This window comes from Bombus affinis, chromosome 5 (assembly GCF_024516045.1).
Source record: "Bombus affinis isolate iyBomAffi1 chromosome 5, iyBomAffi1.2, whole genome shotgun sequence".
Lineage (NCBI taxonomy): Eukaryota > Metazoa > Arthropoda > Insecta > Hymenoptera > Apidae > Bombus > Bombus affinis.
Window position 1 is genome coordinate 4,985,405 of NC_066348.1, and position 24,061 is coordinate 5,009,465.

The following is a 24,061-nucleotide window of genomic DNA, read 5'->3' on the forward strand; positions in this document are numbered from 1 at the left end:
CTGAGAAAACTGAATACTATCTTGAAATTAAGTACATCCCGATGCTCCTAGATGTTTGGTTATTTTAGTGAACACTCAAAGAGTTAAACACAGTCTACAAGAGGATCTTAAGCTTTTTGATCCTTATTAATCGTATTTCACATACATACATATATGCAGTATAAATCGAGTATGGATATTAATCGAACATCAATGCGATATTAGAGTGCAAAAGTTTCAAAAACCTGTTAATACGATTGTAGCTCTATAGTTGCCTAATACGCATTTATAATTAGTAACGCGAGATATTTGCAGTGAACGTAAGGAAACTGAACACGTGAAGCAATTGAAATGAAATATTCTTATCCAGGCGCCGATTTTACTAATTGGTCACGAGAGAACTATAAACACACGACAGAGACAACCGAAACTGACGGCGTTGCGCAACGCCGAGAGAAATTTTGTCCGACGTTCTGTCATGAGTTTAAAATAAATTACTGCGATGCAGGCCGATGACCTGGCCCGCCCAACACGTGCAAAAATCTTTTTCTCCCTCCAGCAGCTCGCCACACGCGGAGCCGAAAACGTGCTCGGAAGAACACCATCCAAGAACGAAGATTCCTAATTGAGAATGCTATCGTTAAGTAGCGATTTCTGTTTGATACTTCGTTCCATGTTCCTTCGAGATTTTCTAATACTGTAAGAATTCAAATCATTTCGAATGTGATTCGATATTTTAGCCACTGCATGCTAAATATGAGTCCGAATTGTGATTTGTCGAATAGTTGAGAATATGAATTATATGTTAACACATTGTTTATTTCAAAGGTTATTTGCTTTTTATGATCTCCTAATTTAATCTAAGAGTATTCTTTTTAATTAGATTGCTGACATAGGTACCACGTGAAAAGCGAAGTAAATCAGTTTTATATTATTTTTACATTTATATTTCTCATCTCTTATTAACATTTCCCATTTTTAACGTTCTAGACGTATAAAATATTCGAAATATCCTATTCGATATAATATTTAATGGGCGAAACAAATCTCCCTCTAAATTCTATTTTTTCAATTACATTGATATAAATATATACAAATCTACGAAATCTAATTGTAAAACTAGCGTACTTAAAAATCTAAAACTATAACGTATGCGTATAAATTCGAAAAAATTTAAATTATTTCAAATCACGTCACTAGCCGCGATCTTCTTTTAGCAAAATCGAAGGTAAAATTTCGGGATTCGCTATAGTCTCGAGCGGTCTATCGTAACTTTTCACACTGAAGTTATCCACGGAAATTTGATCCAACATAATTGAATCATACAATTAAAAATATTACAAGCTTCGCGGCACTTAAGCTCGTAACTCTATCAACGATACCCTTTGCAGACATACGTAAAACACGAGTGCATAATGCTTGCTCCGAGGACGTTGTCACGTTCGCTGGCAACTTTTAATCGTGCATTTAACCCTTTCCCATCCACGGATAAGATATTTCGTGACGTAATTTGTCTTTCGTGCGACACTTTCGACGATATATCAGGCGTGTCTTTTCATTAACATATCCCAGACAAACTTGAGATATCTTGTCTTTCGAATTTTACTGCCAGAGACAGTTCAAAAGATATCTGACATTTTCTATCTATTAGTCACCAAAGTTAATCCGATGATTCCAAAGAAGGAAACTTCGCTTGCCTCTCATCGTAAATATAAAAGTTATGATCGTCCAACCTAGACATTCGAAAGACTATCGCAAAAATTTACGTAGTCTTACCATCTTTTTTTTTTCTTTTTTCTTAATTAAGAGTTTAAGGTCACGTGCACCTTGCAAGATTATTAGCGAACAGAGTGAGATAAACACGCTTTATCTATACGACTATTGTAGATATTTGTACAGGTGAAATGGAAATGGAATTAATTACTATTATTTAGTTGTAACATTAATTTTTTACAGAGCATTGCTGAAGAAAATTATGAATACGTTTCAGACTTTAGAACATCGATATCAGGGTCGCATAAGAAAGAAGTAACACAGAGAGCGGAGAGACAGGGCTATCTGGTTTAAAAGAATGAATAAATAAATAAAATTTTCAAATACTGAATAAAAGAAGAGGAATTATTACCCAATAACAAGACTTCAATATTTAGAACCCTTTGTCATGCCCTAGAACTGCTTTGTCATGTGAGTTACCTTCTAATGTAGATATCTCGTCTGTGGATGCGATGGGTTTAACAAAGGCCATCGATTTTGACAGAAAATCAAGATCATCTTGTATCAACGGTAGACAGTCTGATGTTTAATTTAACAATACATACGTTTTGCATCACAATGTACTTCAATTGTACTACAGCAGACAAACGCGATACAAATTAACCGCCACAGCATCCATTAAATATGCCCAAAACCGAACGAGCGGATCTCCGCTGCTCGATAGTCTTGATCCCAAATACTCGTTAAAATTTCGTTAAAAATGCCAGGGAATCGAATGCAACCTGACGTGCACAAGCCGTAAATAGTCCGGAATGGAAACATTAATGTAATTCGATCTCGAGATAATTTTCCATATAGCCGAGCAAGACTCCATTGTTCGGCATTGTCCGCGCGAAACGTGTCTCACGCGTGTCGAGGCTCATGAATGCACCAGCAACAATAATAGCAACGCTCTCCTGCTGGGTGGAACTGCGAGTGCACTTAGAATCGCAGCGGTCGTACTTGTTGATGTTTTAACAACCCCACGTGCGAAAACGGAATGTAGAAAGCAACACTTTTAACCCCACTGATACCATCGACATTCTGCCTTTTAAAGGAATACATACCTGGAACGTGGGGTTCGCTCGATTTACTCCAAGTCTGGATCGTTTTGCGGTTCGACCGCGACTTGCCAGCTAATTGCCCGTGTAATCGTATTGTTTGCGGTAGAAATATTAGTTACAGAAATGGATCGACTCGTTTTGAATCGATGTCGTGGACCGTGTTCCGAGCTGAGATCGCTGCATCGAACCGTAAAGCGAAGGCAAGAATCAATCGAGCCTTTTAAAAGCCCGTTACCGATCGATTCCTCTTTCTGTAAATTTCTCAATTTTGTTACCAAGCTGCACGATTAACGTTCAATTTCGAAACAACAAACGATTTATTTCCATAAATTCGTTCATCGCAATGGATATACCTAAATAATAGCGAACTCTTCGTCCTCGGCAACTCTCTTAAAACACTAACATTCTCAAGTTTTAACAGGGCACGATCATGTTGAGGAAACCGTGAGTTTCATAGCAATCGAGCTAAAGAAGATACAGAACGTTCTCAACTTTCATATCAACAGCGTTAATCCTCGCTAAAAAGGTAACTCCGATCCGGTAGGTAGCTCGAAGGCAGTTATCGGCGACAAACGAGGACAAATGAAGACATTGTTACAGAGCGTGTCTCGATACGAAACTCGCACCTTACAAAGAAATAAATTTCTCGGCGTATTGTCGACGCGTAGCTAATCTCATTACGGCAAACAGAGTTACGGTACAGCTCGACAAAAGACACCCATACCCGCATGAACATTAGAATTGAATACGGCTAAAGTCTAGCCGCTTCTCTAGAGTTTTGTTAATTGAATAACACCTAGCGAGGCATCAACGCGTCCGTGATGCATCCACGATGCATCCGCTTTGCAACGGAGAAGCATGGCCGCAGGGTGAAACAACCTTCTCGCGATAATTACTACTAGCACATTGCGTGGCCGAATGGGCTGGCCAGTCTCAAATTCGTGGCCCGGAGGTTTCGTGCAAGCTGTACTTTCCATAAAGGGAGGAAGAGAGAAAGAGAGAGGAGGAGGAGGAGAGAGCACCGAACAGCATAGCAAGTTGCAATGCACGCACAACCTTATACGGATGCGAGAAAGCGAGCTCTGCCTCTCCCTTGTTCCCCTCCCGCCTCAGCTGTTAACCCTCCTGATCCGGACCGTGGAACCCGGTCCTGGACATCAAACAGGACCAGATATGCTGTGTTGCGGCGCCAAACTGGTGTATGTGCGACTACGCTCCACTCTCTGGACCAGGTGCAATCGACAGGTCGCTGCCGTTGCAACCGCAGGATAACGTTCGTTTATCGATCGTCGTGGGATCGGAAACGAATACGGCTGTTCAAAATCTTTTCGAAATCGTTGCCCATCTCGCGTTACAACGTGTCTACTTTCGAAAATCTTTTGGCTCGTGGTATTGTATTTTTTATGTTTTCTCTGTTTTATTTCTTTTCTTTCCTTTTCTATGGAATGTTAATCTTTTCTTTACGTGAGTATACGTATACCATGTATATATGGACGTTCTTAAATTATTGTCAATATACAAGATATAATTTAAATGAAACTCTTTAATCTAACTTTTGCCTTTGATCTTATTATAAATATTTGATTGCCTGTAACACAGTGATATTATATAAATTAATATCGCGTAATATAAATTTAATATATATTTCAAATATACGAAATAATACGAAGATATCGATGTATGACATTATATAACGTGTTATAATATACTATATCGTAAATTGCATCGATAGCAGAGTAAAATGTGCATATTTATAATTAGAGAAACAATTTTTAGAGTTTTTAAATTAACCGTGTTCTAGGTTTGTTTCACAAAGAAATGACCACCTTTGCTGTGTCTTTTTACACAAAACTAAGATTCATTCAAATAATAAAATCTAAATCAATATTATATTTCTCGTCAATAATCGTTCTGAACACTAGTAATATCAAAGAACCGCAATTTTATAATTTATCATCGCGTATAAAAAGAGGTAGATAATATATCTTGTTAATACGTTTTACTCTTGAAAACGTAAAAACGCACGTCTTTACGCTTACACTAGCCATAGATACTTGCAATGGCTAAATCCTCTTAAGCCCAACGAACTGTAACAAAAGCATTACAGAACAATAAAGGAATCCGAAGTCAAAGAGACAATGGCGAACGAAGTTACTAAATAGATCGTCTTCGCTCCGCAAAGCTTTTCTATTCTTACGATGGAACGTCAAGAGAGAGAACCTACGCAAGAACTTCGCCAGGATTAGAAACCGACTATTTTCAGTTTATTTCTCATACTTCGCTTCCTATTCTTTTTCCTTCCACCTTTCTCTATTTTCTCCGCTTTTGGTTACTATTATTTTCCAAGCTACTAATATTTATTTTCTTACTCGTGGCATTCATAAACGATTTAAACTAGCAATTAAATTTCGAAATATCTTGAAAGATATCAAAACTAAAAGATAAATAATATATTTAGATCGAAACTTAATAAATGATTCTCAATTATCGTTTGAATAATTAAGCTTCCAGCGTTTGGATAGAAAAATCTCGGATTATCAAGTTAAAAGTAACAGGCTGGAATATCATAATGATCAATTCTAACGTAACAATGTTTCCGATATGTCAAATTTTGATGTAATATTTATTTCCTAGGGAACAGAAAATTTTGTATAAATAAATCATTTTTCATTGAAACTGTTGTTCAAATAATACAAGGTTGCATGTCAAATTCGTAGATTAAACAATTTTAAAGTGATCTAGCAGTCCTTTACTCAAAAACAGCCAAATTAATAATTTCGATAGGCAGTTTCATCGAAAAATGAGTAAGCTAAAACGAACATATTATGCAACATAGAATCACAAAAGCTTCGATAAATCATATTTGTGCCAGTGACTATGAAAGCCACCTGAGTCATATATGTTTCGTTTCGAAATATTTAAAGTTTCGCGAATTCTGAATTCCGTTAACGACGTAACAACTGACTCAGTGCAATGGTATCATCAATTGCTACTGCTTTGCAAAGATATTTTCAGATTGTTGCAACGTTAATAGACGTAACTCAAAATGAATGATAAATTTATTTTTTTAAGATCCCCGATTTAGGTCACTTTCATAATCACCGACACACTCATACAAATCATTATGCGCGTATATGTTACATCTAACAAACTTGATAAGCGCGCAAATTTAAAAAATTGAAACGCATGACGCGAGACATTCTCATAAAAACTTTGCGAAACGATATTGTTTAGTATGTATTCAATATGCGATCACATACAGGGTTTCTTATACTTCTAAGGAGAATTCTCGGCTTTCTGCCTGCACCGGTATCGAATCGGAGAACTTCGCGGAAGACAATAGCCAAGTTTCGAGAGTTCGGCATTGCTCGCGTTTCTTATTCCAACGATCGCGTAGTTTTAGCTACGCTATTTCCCAGTTCCTGCTTACGAATTTAAATTTACCTCGGCCACGCGTTTACAGAGACCATTCCGTGAAATTCAGTCTGAGACCCGTACCATTTTTACGTCATATCGCGAAGCGAATCGAGCAGCGAAGGAAAAAAGTCACCGGCAGAGGAATAGAGGGGTGAAAATGGAAAAGAGTAACGAAAAGGGACCGAACGAGGGTGTGGAACGCGTAAAAAGAGACGAGGGAAAGTAAAAAAATTTCGAAAGCTGCAACGCGAGCTGAACGTGTCTAGAAAGAAGACAGAATAGGCAAGGGAAGCTGAAGGGCACGCGCCAGGAAGAGAAACTGAAAGAAAAGCTAGGAAAACCACCACCACCACCACCACCACCGCCACTAGTACCGCTACCGGCATCGGCGGTACATCTATAGAGTATTGCTATCGAGAGCTCGATTCATATTTAGTGGCGCTCGTTTGTTTCCCGCCAAGACTTTTTCAAGCGGTTACGGATTTTGCTTTTCCAGAAATTTTCCAACGATGCTGCTGGTAGGCATACTTTAACAAATGCACAATTTAAGAGGAAGGAAATATTTGGGATTTACTCAAACTCGATGGATTATGAGTCTTTACAGTTGAAAGACATTTTAGTATCTCGTTCCACCAATCCTTGATAATTAAAAATTAGATTCGTGAGAAACGAATTTATTTTACTGTCACTAAGAAATAAATATATCGATTTACATTTACATTTTATGTTTTAAATATCTTTTGAAATATTTGAACGATTACTTTTTTTTATTCGCACTCTAAGCTCTAATTGAACAATCGGTGCATTTTTTTCTGAAATGAAACGTCCCATGAATTTTTTATTAAAAGATATCAAAGTAATCGCCAGATTGTCTAGATCTTTGTCATCATATCATTTTGTATATTTCATATATGATTTTTGAGTATGTATTTCTTTTGAAATGCGACGCTTATATAGTTTACACGAATTGATCGTGTTAGAATATTTTCTAAAAGAAAGAAAATATTTTTGAATACAAAGTAAAGTGGACAAATTTATAAAACTCATATGCTGACTACGGATAAATAATAATATGCAAGGATGAGCACAAGTGTAAAGATAATGTAAAATATCAAACATAAGACATATTTCATAACCTTTCGAAGATAAAATTTACTTTTATTCAAGTTTCGCTTCTTTGTCCGTATCAAACATAAAGTATAAATGTCCTTGCCCTATTCACATGACACAAAAAGAACTGTGCCAAGAGAATTGTCATTTCGAGCACAAAGGATTAAAATTCTTCCGCTTTCCTCTGTAGTAAAAATTTTTCGAATTTTACGTTTAATTAAGATATTATGATATTATGATATTAAGATATTATGAATCGACGATAGACAATTATCTACATATTATGAAGTAAAGTGTCAGATAACTTATTTAAACACAGGTAAATTACTTTTACACAGTTTTGTACATAGAGAGCTCTATAATTTTTAACTGTGGCAACAATATGTTCTTTATCTTAAGATATCATTCTGTAAATATTAAGTTTGAATTTAAAAATTTCGCACAGCTTTTCCTTCAGTACTTTAATAATAATAATAATAAAATAAGCCCCAAATTTTTATCTTTAAGATGAATTCTCTCCGTCTTCGTTTTTCTTCCAACATGAATATGTAACACGATATCTAATATTATATATCTGCTACTAAATAGACACATTTACGGTAACAATGAAATTGATTAATTTACACAGGAATAAGATTCACAGTGCGTCCGATCACAAATATGGCGATAACAAAGGGAAGAAGAAGAATTCCTAGCAAACAACTTGAAAGGAGAATATTCCGACGAGGATGAATTTAGTAAATCACCAACTGCGGTACTTATCCAAAGTCGTGGAGAAATGCTAGGTCTAGATGGAAAACAAGAAGAAGCAATGGAGAAAGATAAGATGATAGGAGCGATGAAGGGGATAAAGGAAGATAGACAGAGAAAGTGCGAGATAGGAACGAGAAAGGGAGAGAAGAAGAAAGAGAATGTGCGCACGTTCCAGTTGGCACGTAAAAATAGTTACCTCGGTTTGGTTTTGCCAATTTAAGAAACTGTTTCGCTCAATCCCATTTCTGGAACTCTCAGCAAGACTACAAAATGCCCCATTCGAACGACCTGTCGTTACTATGCTGTTTCTCTCCTTCCCACCCAATCAACAAAGAGAAGACAGATAGATCAACCTCGTGGTTATGGCAATCGCTCACTGCTGTCTGTTAATTTCACCTCACGAGAAACCTACTTGTTATCTTATGCCATTATTCCAATAGAAATTGTATATCGCTACAAGACAATGAGGGAATCAGGTTCGTGCGTGATTCGAAAAAAAAAAAAACAAATTTTGGAGATGAGAAATATTTCGCTATCAGGTGTAATAATTAAATTAAATATTATTCGCACATATAATAGTTACTTGTTCGGGTAAAGTACCTAATATTGTCAATGGCGAATTTAATGCATCGATAAGAAAATAATAAAAATAAAGAAAAATTGATAATGGCGTTAATGATTTATAATAGTATCTCACATTTCCTCTTGAGATATTTTGGCTATCAGATTAAAAGATAAAGGCATACTCTGGTACATAATTAGTTACGTTATGAAATAAAACCAATTAAAAGTTATAATTGTCAATTCTAAAATAAATACAATATTGGTATTGACAAAATACGTTTTCAATGTTTATAACGATGTCTCGTTTTTTTATCTTGGAATACTTTAGATATTAGACTCAAGAGTATCTATAACAAATTAGATCCTTAAATAGTAATATATTATAACTGGTTTACATCCTTTCGTCTTGAAACATATTCTATTAAAAGATATTTTTTACAAAAAATATAACGAAAGAATATTTCCATTTTTTACTCGCTTGTTGAAAGGTTTAGTTACTCCATTTATGGTAGAATATGTTGGACTTACCCCTTAGTGCATCCGCCGTTATTGCCAGAAGACCTTGCAAACTTCTGCTGTGGTGATGGATCAAGTCATGAAAATCTGCCCTGGCTTGGTGTCTTAACAGTTCCTCAGTCTCCCGGTTGCAGCACATGCCATCACAAGTTGCTGAAATAAAATTTGATGTTTGAGTTTATACCCAAAATTCTTGAATACTTCGTCCAAAATACATATACATATAGATAAGTTATATAATTACAAAATTTTCTAAATTATTTTATTAATAGCAAATATTCTAATAGTATTATTATGTTCTTACTTGTGCAACGACTAACTTACATGGTAATTAAAATAGCAAGATTAAGCGTTATTTCTTTGCTAAAAACAATTATTAAAATTATTTTTTGTTGTAATAGACAATACCAAAATATAATTCAATTTAATGTTATTTACGCGTTATGGTTTTATAGTACATTGTAGCTCCTATTAAAGCTATATTTAATTTCTATTATCAAAAATTTCAACAATTTTTTAAACGATTCTTACTCTACCTTTCTGAGAGTAACAAATGTATAGCATTAATTATGTGATTGTCATAGAATAAGAAGGGTGGAAAAGTGTGTATGTCGGGGCTGAGAATTTGCGACAGAGATATATGAAGTTTGCATATGGTAATTAAGAAAAAATTGTAAAACAAGTCCAATAAGTAATATATATGTATATATTCTACTCCTTTACATGATAGAAAACCTCTTCTGAAAATATTATATCAAGAATGTTAATTTACATTAATTTCTTGAAAGTATTGTTTCGTAGAATATTGCATGGATACATTTATTAACAATAACTTTCTCAAAAGAACAATATATAGGATAAGTCACTGTTCGTAAAATTTTATAAACATTAATTTGGAAAATTTAGAAAAATAAAAAGTAATTTTTTAATATCCAATTTAACAATCCAATTTAAAAATTTTATAATGATTCGCAAAAATGATTTTAATTTTGAACTTTTCTAATTTAGAAAAAATACAGGTGTACAATTATAACATCTTTTTGAAACATTGCATAAATTACGCATGTATTAAAAAAGTAAAAAATCTGTACAATCTTGTAAAATAATGTGTGTGCAGATATATTATAAATTACAACCAAATGTGTATGAAAGAAGAAACAGACGTTTATTTACAAATGAAAGAACAAATTAAGAATGTTCTCGTCGCGCCTTATCTTTTCTTATAATGATTAAGATTATCTTCGTATTGCTTTTTTCACTTCATTAGCAAACCAAAGTTTTTATCTACTTTTTATGACTATCTGATATTATTAACGATGAAATAAAAAGATCTGAATTGCACTTTTAAATATATAAATAAGTAGTAAATATGTTTACAAATTTTACAATAGTGAAAATTATAAAATATATTCTGTTTAGTTAAATCTAAGTAATATTTTGAGAATTTCAATTTACTTCACATATGGAAATATATTCTATTTCTAATGTGGAAATTGTAAAAATAAAATATGATTTAATATTTGATAATATTTATGGTAATATCTAAAATAACACAGAACAAAAATTATAAGCAATATTGAAACATTAAAAAATTAGAAACTATGAATTGTTCCTTCAAAAAATATGCTTCCCCTACGTATATAGTATTTTATTTTTGCGTGCAAATTACGACATTACAAACAAGTACAATATATACGTATTAGTCAAAGTGTCAATGACGAAAGCTGTTGTAAGAACGAAATAAGTGTAGGGAACAAATGTTTAAGTTCGGTATACGGTCGTCTTCGAAACACATAGTAATTCTCATTGGAGAATTATTCAGGAAGTCACAGTAATGATAATACATTTCAAAAGAAAAGTGTGTAGCAAATAGCAATTTACCTCGTGGCAAATAGTACCTACACCAGCTTATACGCCAATTTAAGAGAGATCGAAGCACCATTAAAGCTTAACAAACGACGCGTCATCGAGGTAAATAGAGTTCGCTGCTTTATGGAGCACGTAGTAGACAGGATTGGTCGTTGAACGTTTCAACGTTAATCGATCGAGCAAAGGTGAAAAACGATTTCAATAATCGTTCGACGGTTCTTTCTACAGCCCAATTTACCGTGACACGAAAACGCGAAGTGGACGTCTTGCATCCCGTGGCGTCTCCTCGTGCAATTACAGCACGACGACGATTGCTCGATAAAATACGATAGACTTGCATCTATGTCGCAAGGGTCATGAACGGACAAATAGAACGAGGCTAACGGGATCCTCAAGAGATCCTGGCTCGTTCGAATAGGTCCTTCTGGCCTCATTCTACTTTTCACATCATCCTACCCGCCACCAATTGTTCGTCCTTACTGCAAACCTACATACGTGCGCCCCATTTTACCCGACGTGCGCCAACGTCCATGCATATAATTCCATCCCTCATGGTCATTGCACGAAAGTTTTTACACGATCACGTGGTGTGCCTTAAAACGAAACGAAATATCAAGAGAAACGTTTAAAGCTACATAAAATAAAATAGCTTTAGGAGCGTGTATCAATTTTCTATAATTTTAAATTTAAAACAGCACGTTTATAGAGATTGTTTGACGTTTGAAACACTTTCGGAATTTTTTATTGTTTACTGGTTTATTGGTTGTTTGTTACAACCGAAAAATGCATTCTTTATCCGTCGTTTGAAATATCCAGTCAATGTTTAAATTAATACTCGAATGTCCTTGTACTTATTGAGATTATCACTTGTTTGTGATCAGTTGAGAAGTAGAAGAAAAGGACGAGGAATATGACAAAAGTTTTATTAAGTAAGTCAATGTGTAATACTTTAATTCACGAATGTTCAATGGTTTTAGCTTTAATATTGTTTATAAATAAATTATTACGTTCTATGAAAAGTAGGAATTCCAGACGCGTTTCAGATGCTTGGTGACTTTGGAACAAAACGAAAGATTCTAAGAATATTAATCGAAAAAAATGTACAGTGTATCTGTACCACGATTTGAAAATACATCACAAATAGAAACACGAATATCTATCTTCTACTGTCGTATCTTAGAATATAACATTTTATAATTGGTCGAAGGTAATCTTATAACTGATAGTAAGTACATCAATCATTAATGTTTCTTTTTAAAGAGAATAGTACTATCATAATTATGATTTGATAAAGTGATGATTTATTGCTATCTTTTAACAAGAAAAAGCGTTCAATATAGGCTATTAAGGCAAAATTAAATACGTTGATAATTAAAAAAGGAAATTATCTCTTTCCTTTTGTATAATGTATGAGAATATTTTATAATCTTAAAGCAAAGTTGCAATATTATAAAAATAAACATTACACTTTATCAGTCTAAATGAATGATTTAGAATTTAGCTGAAACCTAGTTTTATAGTTAGGAGCTAGATATAAATAATTCTGAAAATATTCAGATAACATATTTGATTTATAAAACTTATGATCACATACACACAAAATGGGAAAGAATTTTGAAGTTAAAAAATTCGAGGAAATGTATAATAATCATTTTATGTGTAACCTAATTGGACAAAATATCGCGTAACAGGAACTATAAAACCAAATTAGCTATCATAATTGCAGTACACTCACAGAGTTAAAAAAATGAGTTATTGTTCAACTGTTAGTAAATTCGAGAATGACAGCGAATTTAATTTATTATGTATATAAAATAAATTACACTTTACTAACCTTATAAACAGTCTTATAATTAGAAGCTGATTCCATAAAAAGGAATAAATTATAACAGAAATACAACGATGCAAAATTTAAAGTTTAAATTTAGTTTAATATTCTGTAAAAACTTCTCTAAACATTATTTCTATATTTTCGGCTATATTAAAACCATTTGAAGGAAATAGCGAAAGTGAAACGTATTAAACACAAAATGCATCCAACCAACAAACCAAAACGCTAATTGTCTCTTATCGTGTTCTCGGTATAAAGTATATCGCATAAGAAAATTTTTCATAACGTCCTAAAATTGATATCTTTGATAAAATTGAAAGAAAATTAAAAATGCCAAAAATTTCATCAATTTACGTACTAAGCAATTAGATCCAATAATACATTATTAAATTTCGTATCATTTAGTAGTATCTTCGTGTGAGAAACGTGAAATGCAGAACCTGGTAAGAAAACGCTCCATTGGAAAGTAAGCATATGTGTAAATATCTTTTCTAGTCACTTTTAAGGACACTTAACGAATCGAAATTCTGCGACGTAACGTAGCAATATAACATGCATACACATTTTGTTACAACACTCACAAGGATGAGCATCAGACGATTCCCTCAATTTAATTTCATTTAGGACCACTTAAACGGTCACAGTGCAACAACCGCCAAAATACCAGAAGGCGACCGAGCACACCATTTGCGAAATTTAAAAGACCCAAATGTACGCTACAAATTACTTTTGCCAGCGATATTAGTCCAACCTTGAAACACTGCGTAGCTTAAAATCATTTCAGCGTCTTCACTAATCTCTCGATACTTATTGTCATACATAAATAATAATAAAAACTCGGCTGAATATAAAAAGCACCAATCTTGTACAGTACGTTGAATCGCATATCTTGCTTCTACTATTATGCAATTTTTTATTTTTTATATTTCATATATATGGTTATTTGTGAAATTTAATATCAATTTATTTATTTATTATATTTGTTATATTATAGTTATTTATTTGGAACTTTTACACTACGCGCAATATGATTTCATAGGATATTAAATAATTTAAAATATATTTAAGAAATCATAACTAGAAAAATACAATTTTCGAGGTAGACATTTCATATAATATCAGCGTTACTCTTCAATTTGCTATCCCACTACAGGTAAATATATGTATATTACAGTTATATGAAGGAGGAAATAATGAAAAAAAACGTGTGTTCATTATAGCTTTAATTATACAATTGATAAAAATTCATGCTAAAAGGGTACATTACATCCAGTATGCAATCTTAGCATGTAATTAGCATTACATTTAAAAAATTCAAATTAATGAAAGAATGCAGATCCCATTATACTTCCAGTAATTATCTTTAACGTGAACCATCTTCGTTTAATAGATATCGATCTAAAATTCCATTATAAAAGAACAATAATGAAGTATTTATTTATAAAATATTATCGAACTCGAAAACTACAATTGTTTAAAAATGACGGTCCTGAATATTAATAAATACTTTTTTAATACTCTTATAAATGATTTTGTTGTTGTTGTTGTTATCAACTGCATAAATTATTTCTGATTAAGCAGAACATTTATGTAGAACAATTAAGATACATTTGTAACAACGTCCAAAACTATATAACGAATCTTGAATTATAAGGATAAATAATAAAAAATTTTTAAATCTTGTTTCCATTTTTAAATGGAATACTACACGTAATTTAATTTTTAATTTCATCATAAATATCATAAATGGTGGTATAGAATTTTATACATCTACCTAAACACTCTTAATTACATATTAAGGAAAATCTTTCACAGCTGGATTAAAAACTTGAAACGAATGAAACATAAGAATATTGCTTCGCGTCTTCCTTTCATACAATAAAATTTGCAACATTAGAATTAAAACATCTTCAAAAACAAATGGTTTCTCTATATAAATAAATTCCCTTTTTGTAGAACAATACCGTATATTAACTAATTGCATCGTTATATTTTTTAATTGCGTTAAAAATAAAATAACTAAAAAATATATGATACCATTTAAAAAAATAAATTTAACATTCATATGCCTTTTCTGCATCTTCCTACAAACCAAGTAATTATATTAAATTACATCCTCCTTGAAACAGAACAAGTCTCATTTGAAACATTTTTCGAATAACAAACATTCAGAAGATTTCAGATTAAATTTAAAGCATTTATAGAGTGAAATTGATCATCCTCTGTATTTTACTATTCATTATATGTACATACTCCTACATATATCCACTTTTTAAATATTGTTACTTGTATTAACATCCGAAATCTTTCCATCAACATAAAAGTTCCTTTTCGATCTAATTCCTAATTCATAAAACAAGGAATCTAAAAATGTAGAATTTTTCAAGCAACAAAATAATTGTACATATAAGATTTGATAGTTACAAATTTATTTTATTATTGCACATCGTCTTCGCAAAACCAATTTAATCGCGTCAGAATATTCTACTACAGGTAATTGCGACGATTATAAAGCATAAAGCCACTGCAGTTCGATTTATTCGTAATTTTGTAATTAAATTAAATCTCGTAAAAGATAAACAAATGCCGCATACTTGACAATAACTTCCAAAATTGTTGCAACATCCTTTGAAATTGAACTTTTTTAAGATTGATCAAAACGACTTACGTTTTTCTGAGAAATTAGGAAAATTAATTCACTAGATGGCGTAGAAAAAAATTGGATTCGCCAAGAAAAAAAGTAAAGGTCGTATTTTTCAACCTTTTTATCCGGGCTTGTAACAAAAACTTAAACGACACATTTTGAACATATATATCGGTTATATATATTATGCTGAACATTTTATTGAAATTGATTAACGTTGCCATGAGCTGTAAACGATTAAAAATGATGAGAATCACAGTTTTCACGATTTTCTGCCCGAAATCTACATCTTTCAACACCTGTTTCCGCATCAACCGATTTTAACAAAATTTTCAACGCGTATATATCTAATACAAATATTCAAAACGTGTTGTTTAAATTTTCGTTACAGTTCAAGATAAATAAATTGAGAAACGCAGTCTTTACTTTTTTCATCCCGACCAATTTCAATTTATTCAAACTTCTTTTTATACGACATCTAGCGAACTAATCCTTCTAACTTGGCGAAAAAGTCCAAGTGATTTGGTCGAATATTAAGAAAGTTATTCAGTTTGAAAGGACGTTGCAACAATTTCGAAAGTCGCTGTATCTCTCGCAATCAGATTTAAAAACATTACTCACAGATTAAATTACATCCTATGGACATACACCGTAACGATGAGAAATAGATTCAAACATTTGAAAGAAACACAAAAAGCATTGAAAACGGTGCAGCCAGCCCCATTACTCATCCCTGCTGACGAATCATTCGCGCGAAAACTGAAAACGATAAATTGGTGTGCGTGTGTTCGGAAGGTATAACCCGTCAAAAGAGTCAAACAATAGAAGGTGGACGATGAATCATGAAAAATCGTAACGGAAAAACAGGAGAAGATTTTTTCTGGATACCTGGCTATTCTGTGTGGCGCTACCTAGATCGGTCAAGGTATTCCTAGTAGCGAATACAAAAGAACCGAAGCAGGAATGAAAAAGAGAAAGAAAAAAGGGGAGGACACCGGGACAGTGTCTCTCGTGACAGGAAACTTTACGATTCCACGCCGATTTTATGGAATGCTCTAGGATGGTATCGAAGAGGAAACGAAGACGTTCCGATTCTTCGGACGGACAGGAGGGCTCAGTGTTTGCTTACCTAAAAATAACCCGGCTAGGGATAAACGGACGAACAACACGACAAATTATATTTTCCCGCAAGAATATCGATTTATCGATCGACTTTCGTACAGTTTTCGCAACAATTCCGATAATATGCTTGCTTTATTTCATCGTTACAATTACACAACCGAAACCACACGACGCATTATATCGTACACAGGACATTTCTCGCAATATGATCAAGCCATAACTAGACCGTGGATTCTTCTGCATTTTTGGTAAATTTAAAGATGCAAAACTCTACAGAATCTACATAATATGTAAAAATATACAAAATACGGAAAGAATAACATTCATTATAATATTAAACGAGGAAACCTACCTCTACTTAAATTCCATTGCTTTATTCGCGTTCATGGATATATAAATTTACATAAATATCTGCGGCCTAGCCATAATGTTCAGATGGCAGAGGATAGACGGGGATATCGTTAAAAGTAAACGTTCCGAGTGCAAGGTAGTTTATATGTTTGCTTCGGGCGTTTTGAAGTTGTCAACGTTATCCTTATTTTCGTCATTTTGCAAAAACCATGGTAAATTTAAAGAATAGCCAAACTAGCTCCCCTTCTCTATCCTCTTCACGGATTCTACCATTTATGAGAAAAACGTTGAGGACTATCTATACATACGTAATAGCGTAAACGGTTTGTAAAGAAAAATACTCGAACTTATTACAAAATTGAACGATATATTCCATAACAAACTATTATTTTCTATATTAATGATGTAATGACTAACTTATCTAAAACAAGGAATTTTATATATATATATGAATGTATGTATAATAAGACTTGGATAATTCGTGTTAATTGAAATATTATTTGCTTCAAAAATCCCTTGTTTTAGATAACTTGGTCATTATATTATTAATATAAAAAATAATAGTTTGTTATAGAATACATCGTTCAATTTTGTAATAAGATCGAATACTTTTCTTTAGAAATCGTATAGTATATATATCATATACACATACATATATCTTGTTCATTGTTTACAAAGAACAGACCTTGCATACGAAAACACATGAAAATAAAACAAACACTATCCGAGACTGGGTTGAATAATTCCTGCAATTAATTTCAATGTGTCTTAACGCAGTTATCTTGTCAGTTTGGCTGAAAATTAAAATAAACCGCAATATCGTGAATATTGTTGTGCTTCTAAACATTTTTTCTTTTAGGTACTGAATTTCAGTAGTCTAAAACTTCATTTGCCATAAATCCTGTTGTACACACTGATAAATGCATATGAAAGAGAAACCAACAACAAGAAGATTAACACACCTGAAAGTAAAACTTTTAATACCTGCGTTTGCTACTCATTTTTATTAATACTCAAATGTTCGTAATCGTTTCCCTAACGAGCAGTCCTTTTCATTATTAAATCGTATCGCCCGCAAAAGCATGAAAACCGCGAGCTCGAAAAAAACGTAATAAAAATTTCTATTCATCGATACGAACACATTCCACGTAAACATTCTGTTCAAATATTTCCCTTCGTAAAAAATCTAAAGAATTTTTAATATTTATAAAAACGTTACTAGCAGCTCGTAAAAGTATTCTTCAAAACATCTTTCACAACCTAGCCATACATGTTAGCCGCCACCTCTTAATCGACACTCTTTAATTATTTGAAAATTATCTTTTAATTTATTACGCATAATGTTAGACCTAATGTTGCGTCCAGTGAAGAAAATGGCATAGGTGTAACTAGTTTAAGCGGATCTTAATCAAACGATTTACCAAAAAGGAGAAACATATCCAATTAATACCGATTCGATGCTAACCTGTTATAAGTACCAGTTTCACATGATATTGACTATGCAAGGTGTATCATAATCATAATTGCTGGTATAACCAGGATAAGAGTAATTCGTTTTCGAACCTTGTTTTCGAGAATACATATAGATTTTACATATGTAACCCTTGGATCTTCTTATATATTTTGACCTTGCTATAAGCTATGTTTTTATTTCACATTTGCTGTTTATTTATTTATTGCATTAGATATACCTCATATTAAAAAAAGGTCCATTTCATACGAAGAAAAATTTCATTAGTACGATAAGCAGAATTGTAGGTATATTCAACAAGACGAAAAAAATATTTTTGACAATTTTTAAAATAAGCAAGTTTACGTACGAATGGTCTGTTTCAGGGCATTCTCAATTTATGCAATAGAATAAACGCAAGCATATGAAATACCTACTAGCAAGATCATTATGTCAAGCAGTGTTGAACACATTTTATTTTCAATGAAAATAATATATAAAGAATAAATAAATTTATTTGAAATTACCAAATATTTGATTACCTCAAGTAATAACAGAAAATAACGAATAACAAATAATTTTTTTCTTGATCACGTAACTTCTGTGCCAGATAAGTTTCCTCCTAAATTCTAACATGTAAGTCTACGCATACGTCCAGATATGTAAATGCACTTCTTTTTATACTTCTTAACTTTTCTCGCGCTGCTTAATTCAATGAAATGTTTGAGTGACGTTTGAGTGCATTTCGTAACAATAGATATATATACGTGTTTTTTTCTACGCGAAAAGAACAATTTTTCTTATCCTTGATCTTTTATCATTATGTGAAATGATCAAATGTTGGACAAGTTAATTAGCTGGAAATAATTTACTTTTCAAATAAGATTTTGAAATTTAGTTACAATCAACTTTATTCTGAAAAATATTTGTTTGTTACTTTATTCGTCCTTTTTATTTATTACGTTTACATCAAATAAGAAGTGACTAATCCTGTTCCAGGTTTTACCACTGGTTACAGGACACGCTGGTATATGTACAGTGTACATCAATCCTGTATCCTGTTAATGTCGTGAGGTCAAGAATCCTTGTACCTGTGCAACGAGTTCCATCTTGAATCGTTCGAAATGGCGGAGGCGCCACGAATAGAAATAGAAAAAAAGGAAAAAAGGGAATAAAAGGGACCGACAGTGAGAATGTCTCTCGAATGGTTTACGATGCGTTGTCGTTGTCGTTGTTGTCGGGGTGTGGTGCGGCTCATCGCGAGGCTATGAAACGGCTTCCTTCTCACGGCAAATGCCATACGCTTTTTCCCAGTTTTTCTTTTTATAATACATCTACTTACTTACGTGTCAAACGCAAAATAACATTCCAACTATGTACGTATATGTTTTTAAGTATTCGGTTTTCAAATTCTGTAATTGGCAGACTGAAAATCTTTCATAAATCGTTTTATAAAACGACGTTTTGTATTTGTTATCGTGCGAGTCGAAAGTTTAATATATTTTTTGACTTTATGAAAATATGTCTTCATACGTAATGAAGCTATAACGTAATTAATTGTGAGAAAAACGACTGATGTTTTTGAGAATTGAAATGCCTGACGTTTGCAGTTTTTGCCTCTAACGAAACTTTTATTTGTCGAGTATAATATATTTAATTTTTTTCATCAATCAATATTGTAATATAAACATAATTAACAATAATTAATAACCTTCGACCCGCATGAAAGGATGCAATTGGCCATATAGTCGAAGACACGCAACAGGACTTAATATATAATAATATATAATAATGGTAACACATAGTTTATCATGTAACCGATATATGTACATTAAAATAATTCGTATTAATTATGATATAAATTGTAAGTTCGGATCGATAGGTACATTTGATATAATTCAAAATAATTAACAGATCAACCTACACAATTAATGAACGTTACGTTATTATTCATCGGCATTTAATGTTTTGCAAGCTTTAATTTGTTGAAAAAATTAAGTATGCGGTAGTTACGTTACATCAATATGCTGCGTGCGTAGATATGTGATAATAATATTAATATTAATATGATATATTTAATTCTTGACTTAAACAATTCTGATTTTTAAATTGTATAAAAATAATTTCGCGGATTGCGATTCAAAAATAAAGAAAAATCGGAAAGTAGAATGAAACTTATCAATCAAAAATCGCGAAAAATTAGTTAGTTGTACGCTTCGAATAGTCTTAATCAAGAAACGTTCGTTGAAGCTGAATCCTGATTATGCCATTAATCCGATCAGAGTAAAATTTTCACAGATTTTTCATACTACATAAGATAACGTGAATTATGATAAATATAACATAAAAGAGACCTGATAACTCAGGATTAAAAATAAATAAAAAAATGTCAAGATATTTAACGCTTTCGACCGATTGTTTTCTACTTGGATTTTATTATAATCCCTTGTGAAAATCGACTGTTAGAAAGAAATTGAATTATTCGTAGCTACGAATGGGTACAGATCAGAACCTTAAGAGTCATCAATGCACCAATGCTCGACGGACGATAACGTAACTCGATCCGGGATCGGATGTCAGTGTAAGACAATGCTGATGAGATTCTTTTACTTTTACTTTTTACGTTCTTTCTTTATGAAACTTATATCAACGCGCTTGTGATATGTCCGATTAAAATAAGACTAAACAGAAATGACAATGTCGACAGTATTCAGGAATATGAATGAAAACATCTAATGGAATATGTGTGCCCAGTATAGGCACTTCTATGTTCAATAATATAAATAAAAAGATGACGATTTAAAAACTTTTTTAACGAAAATAGTTACATTATGCTATACATTGAAAGACTGCGATAATAAATTTCAGAGAATTGTTCAATTACGTGTGTAAAAAAAAAAAAAAGATTTCAATCATTGCGACTCTGCAACCATATATTCTACCAAAATAAAAATTATCCAGCACGTTACTACGTTGCTTGTTCTCATGATTACCAATCAAATATAGTAATATCTAGCAGTCAGATTAAGTAATGAAGAATGAAATAACGCACATATGTGGCACATATTGTTCCACAGAGGATTGCAAAAATTCATTGGAACGTACATATGCGTCCCAACAGGGTCGAAAGGGTTAATGCAGGACAATTTTAATCTGTGAACAAGCGAAAATGAGTTGATTCGTCAGTTATTATCTGAACAATATCTTGGATAGACTAAATTATTTGTTTAGGAATCTCTTATTTACTGATGCATTGCTTTATTTCTATCAAAAACATATTTTATCCTAGTTATTGGATATATAAAACCGGTTCAAATAAAATCGAATCACATTAATTTATTTAGGCATATTTGATCACTGCAGAAATTTCGAGCTACGAATCAACGCAATTAACAGACTAAAAATCGTTGGAAAATTATAGACATATATAGAAAAGTTCAAAATATTTCGTATTTATGTAATTAATTATATTGAAATGTAATCGTTCGATTATCTAAAAATAATGATTTAAATAATAATTTAAAATAATAATAATAATAATAATAATAATAATAATAATAATAATTTAAAATAAATTTTAAAAGCAAAAACTCTATCGATTAACTCAAATTATCAAAGTTTCATCTCATGTTATTTGCGTACATCGTATTGCATACATTCTTAACAAAATCGTTAAAGTCAAATAAAAATCAGTATCCAAGGTTTGAACCGTTAAATAAATAATTCACCAAATAATAATAAATAAATATATCTAATCGTTTCTATTTTCATCATAAAGTTGGATGTGGTTAAGTGTATAATTTTCTGAATACTGAATACTGTTCTGAATGACTGTTAAACTTAAACGTGGACCATGTGTTTTAAAAGTAACCTGAAAATGTATAGAGATTACAAGGTATTTACTGTAAATATATATATTTGAAAAATTAGTTACACCATAAATAACTATCTTCAATATAATGTATAATAAGTGTTATAGATAATATCAGTGAATACCAAGACTTATTAATTTAATGGATAATTAAAAACTTTTATAATCTACACTTGCATTAAATATTTTGTAATTTATATTGTGCATTTTCAAACTGGTTTCAATTTAGGTTAGTTCAAGTTCAGATTTATTTCACTCTGGTTTAGGTTCGTTTTAAACACAGATCAGTTTTAATTTCATTAGTTTATCAATATAAGCATGATAGTCGTGTCTTATTGCAATGTTTATGGAATTTCAAAATGTCTCGTATAACAAGGTTTACACATCAGAGCATTTAAATATTTTCATGAGCTATAGCAGTCCAATAAGTATATAAAGGAGGCCAGATGCAAGAAAACTACACCGTTTCCAAATATCTTAATCTCCACGTGTAACATATGCATCGTTGTAATTAAATTAACCTCCAAAAAAGCGGCGAAGTGATTTCGTAAACGATTTATCGATTTAAATTAAGAACATTAACGTCATAGGCACCCGAATCGGTTACTCTACGCGTGGACGATTATTTCTCTCCATTTTCTCCGATAGGTGTGATGTACGGCACTTGATGCAGGGAAGTGCATAAAACCGGAAGCTACATCAGCGACCCTTCGGCCTCGATTCGACGAGTGGCTACAGTCGTGTAAAGTGGGTTAGGATACGATAGTCCGGAGAGAGTAATTCGTTCATTCAGCCCTCCGATCGAACAACGTAACACAACGTATCGGAAATCGGCACGCGATCCTTTCCCTAGGTAATATCGTACACAACTTCGCGATCTACTCGTAACACCGATACACAATTTTCTCCAAATATAGTCCGTACCTCAGCCAACACCAATTTACCTCGTGTTAACAATTAACAGTCTACTTCCGGTCTGCTCAAGATTATTCGGGAGAATCTAGATGAATAAATGAGATCCTTAACCACTCACCGCATACTGCGGTATCGGTTTGGTTTACCTTGAATATGGTACGTGCAATTGCGGGCTTTGCGTCGATTATGGCCGGAGGTTACTAGCACCTAAATTTTCCAAGTTTTTCGGAATTGAATATGCTTTTATAATTAAGATATGATAGCTCACGAAAGGATTCGGACACTTATAGAAATCTTTCATGAATATGTTGTGTGTCGTACAAAACATTTTGAAAAACTGGCGTAATAACCTAAATGTTATGGTTATATTCATCAAGTTTAAAATATATTTGAATATATATGTATATAGGTGTTACAAGATATTTAGTATAAATACATATGTAAGTACTTCATAGAAATCACAAAGTATTCAAACTTATCTATTATTATCTTATATATTATTATCCATTATATCAATAAATTTCGATATTCAGTGGTCATCTTTAACACTCATTATGCACTTAAGATGGTTATTCATACTGTATACTAACTATATTTATACATTTTCAGATTGGTTCCAAATACCAATATAACAGAAATGATGAATACTGATGAATCAAAAAAGAATTCTTTTTCGCCTCTCTATCAGCTACTTTTCACAGAACGAAAAGGTTAGATAAAATAAAAAGAGTATAACTTGAAATTATCACGTTATCCATTTTATTCTCTAGACTCCTAGTTGATAAATTTTAGTTGGTACCGTTCATTACAAAATAGTATGATGAATAAAAAATTTAACACAGCAGAGAAAATA

The 24,061-nt window shown here is 32.3% G+C and overlaps 1 protein-coding gene across 1 annotated transcript in view; it reads right to left on the reverse strand.

The window, feature by feature from the left end:
• Positions 1 to 24,061, reverse strand: part of LOC126916592 (division abnormally delayed protein) — a 255,946-nt gene that overhangs the window by 230,050 nt on the left and 1,835 nt on the right. The window contains exon 2 of the mRNA XM_050722541.1: positions 9,168 to 9,308. Coding sequence (XP_050578498.1) covers positions 9,168 to 9,308 — 141 coding nt within the window. The remainder of the gene's footprint in view (positions 1 to 9,167; positions 9,309 to 24,061) is intronic.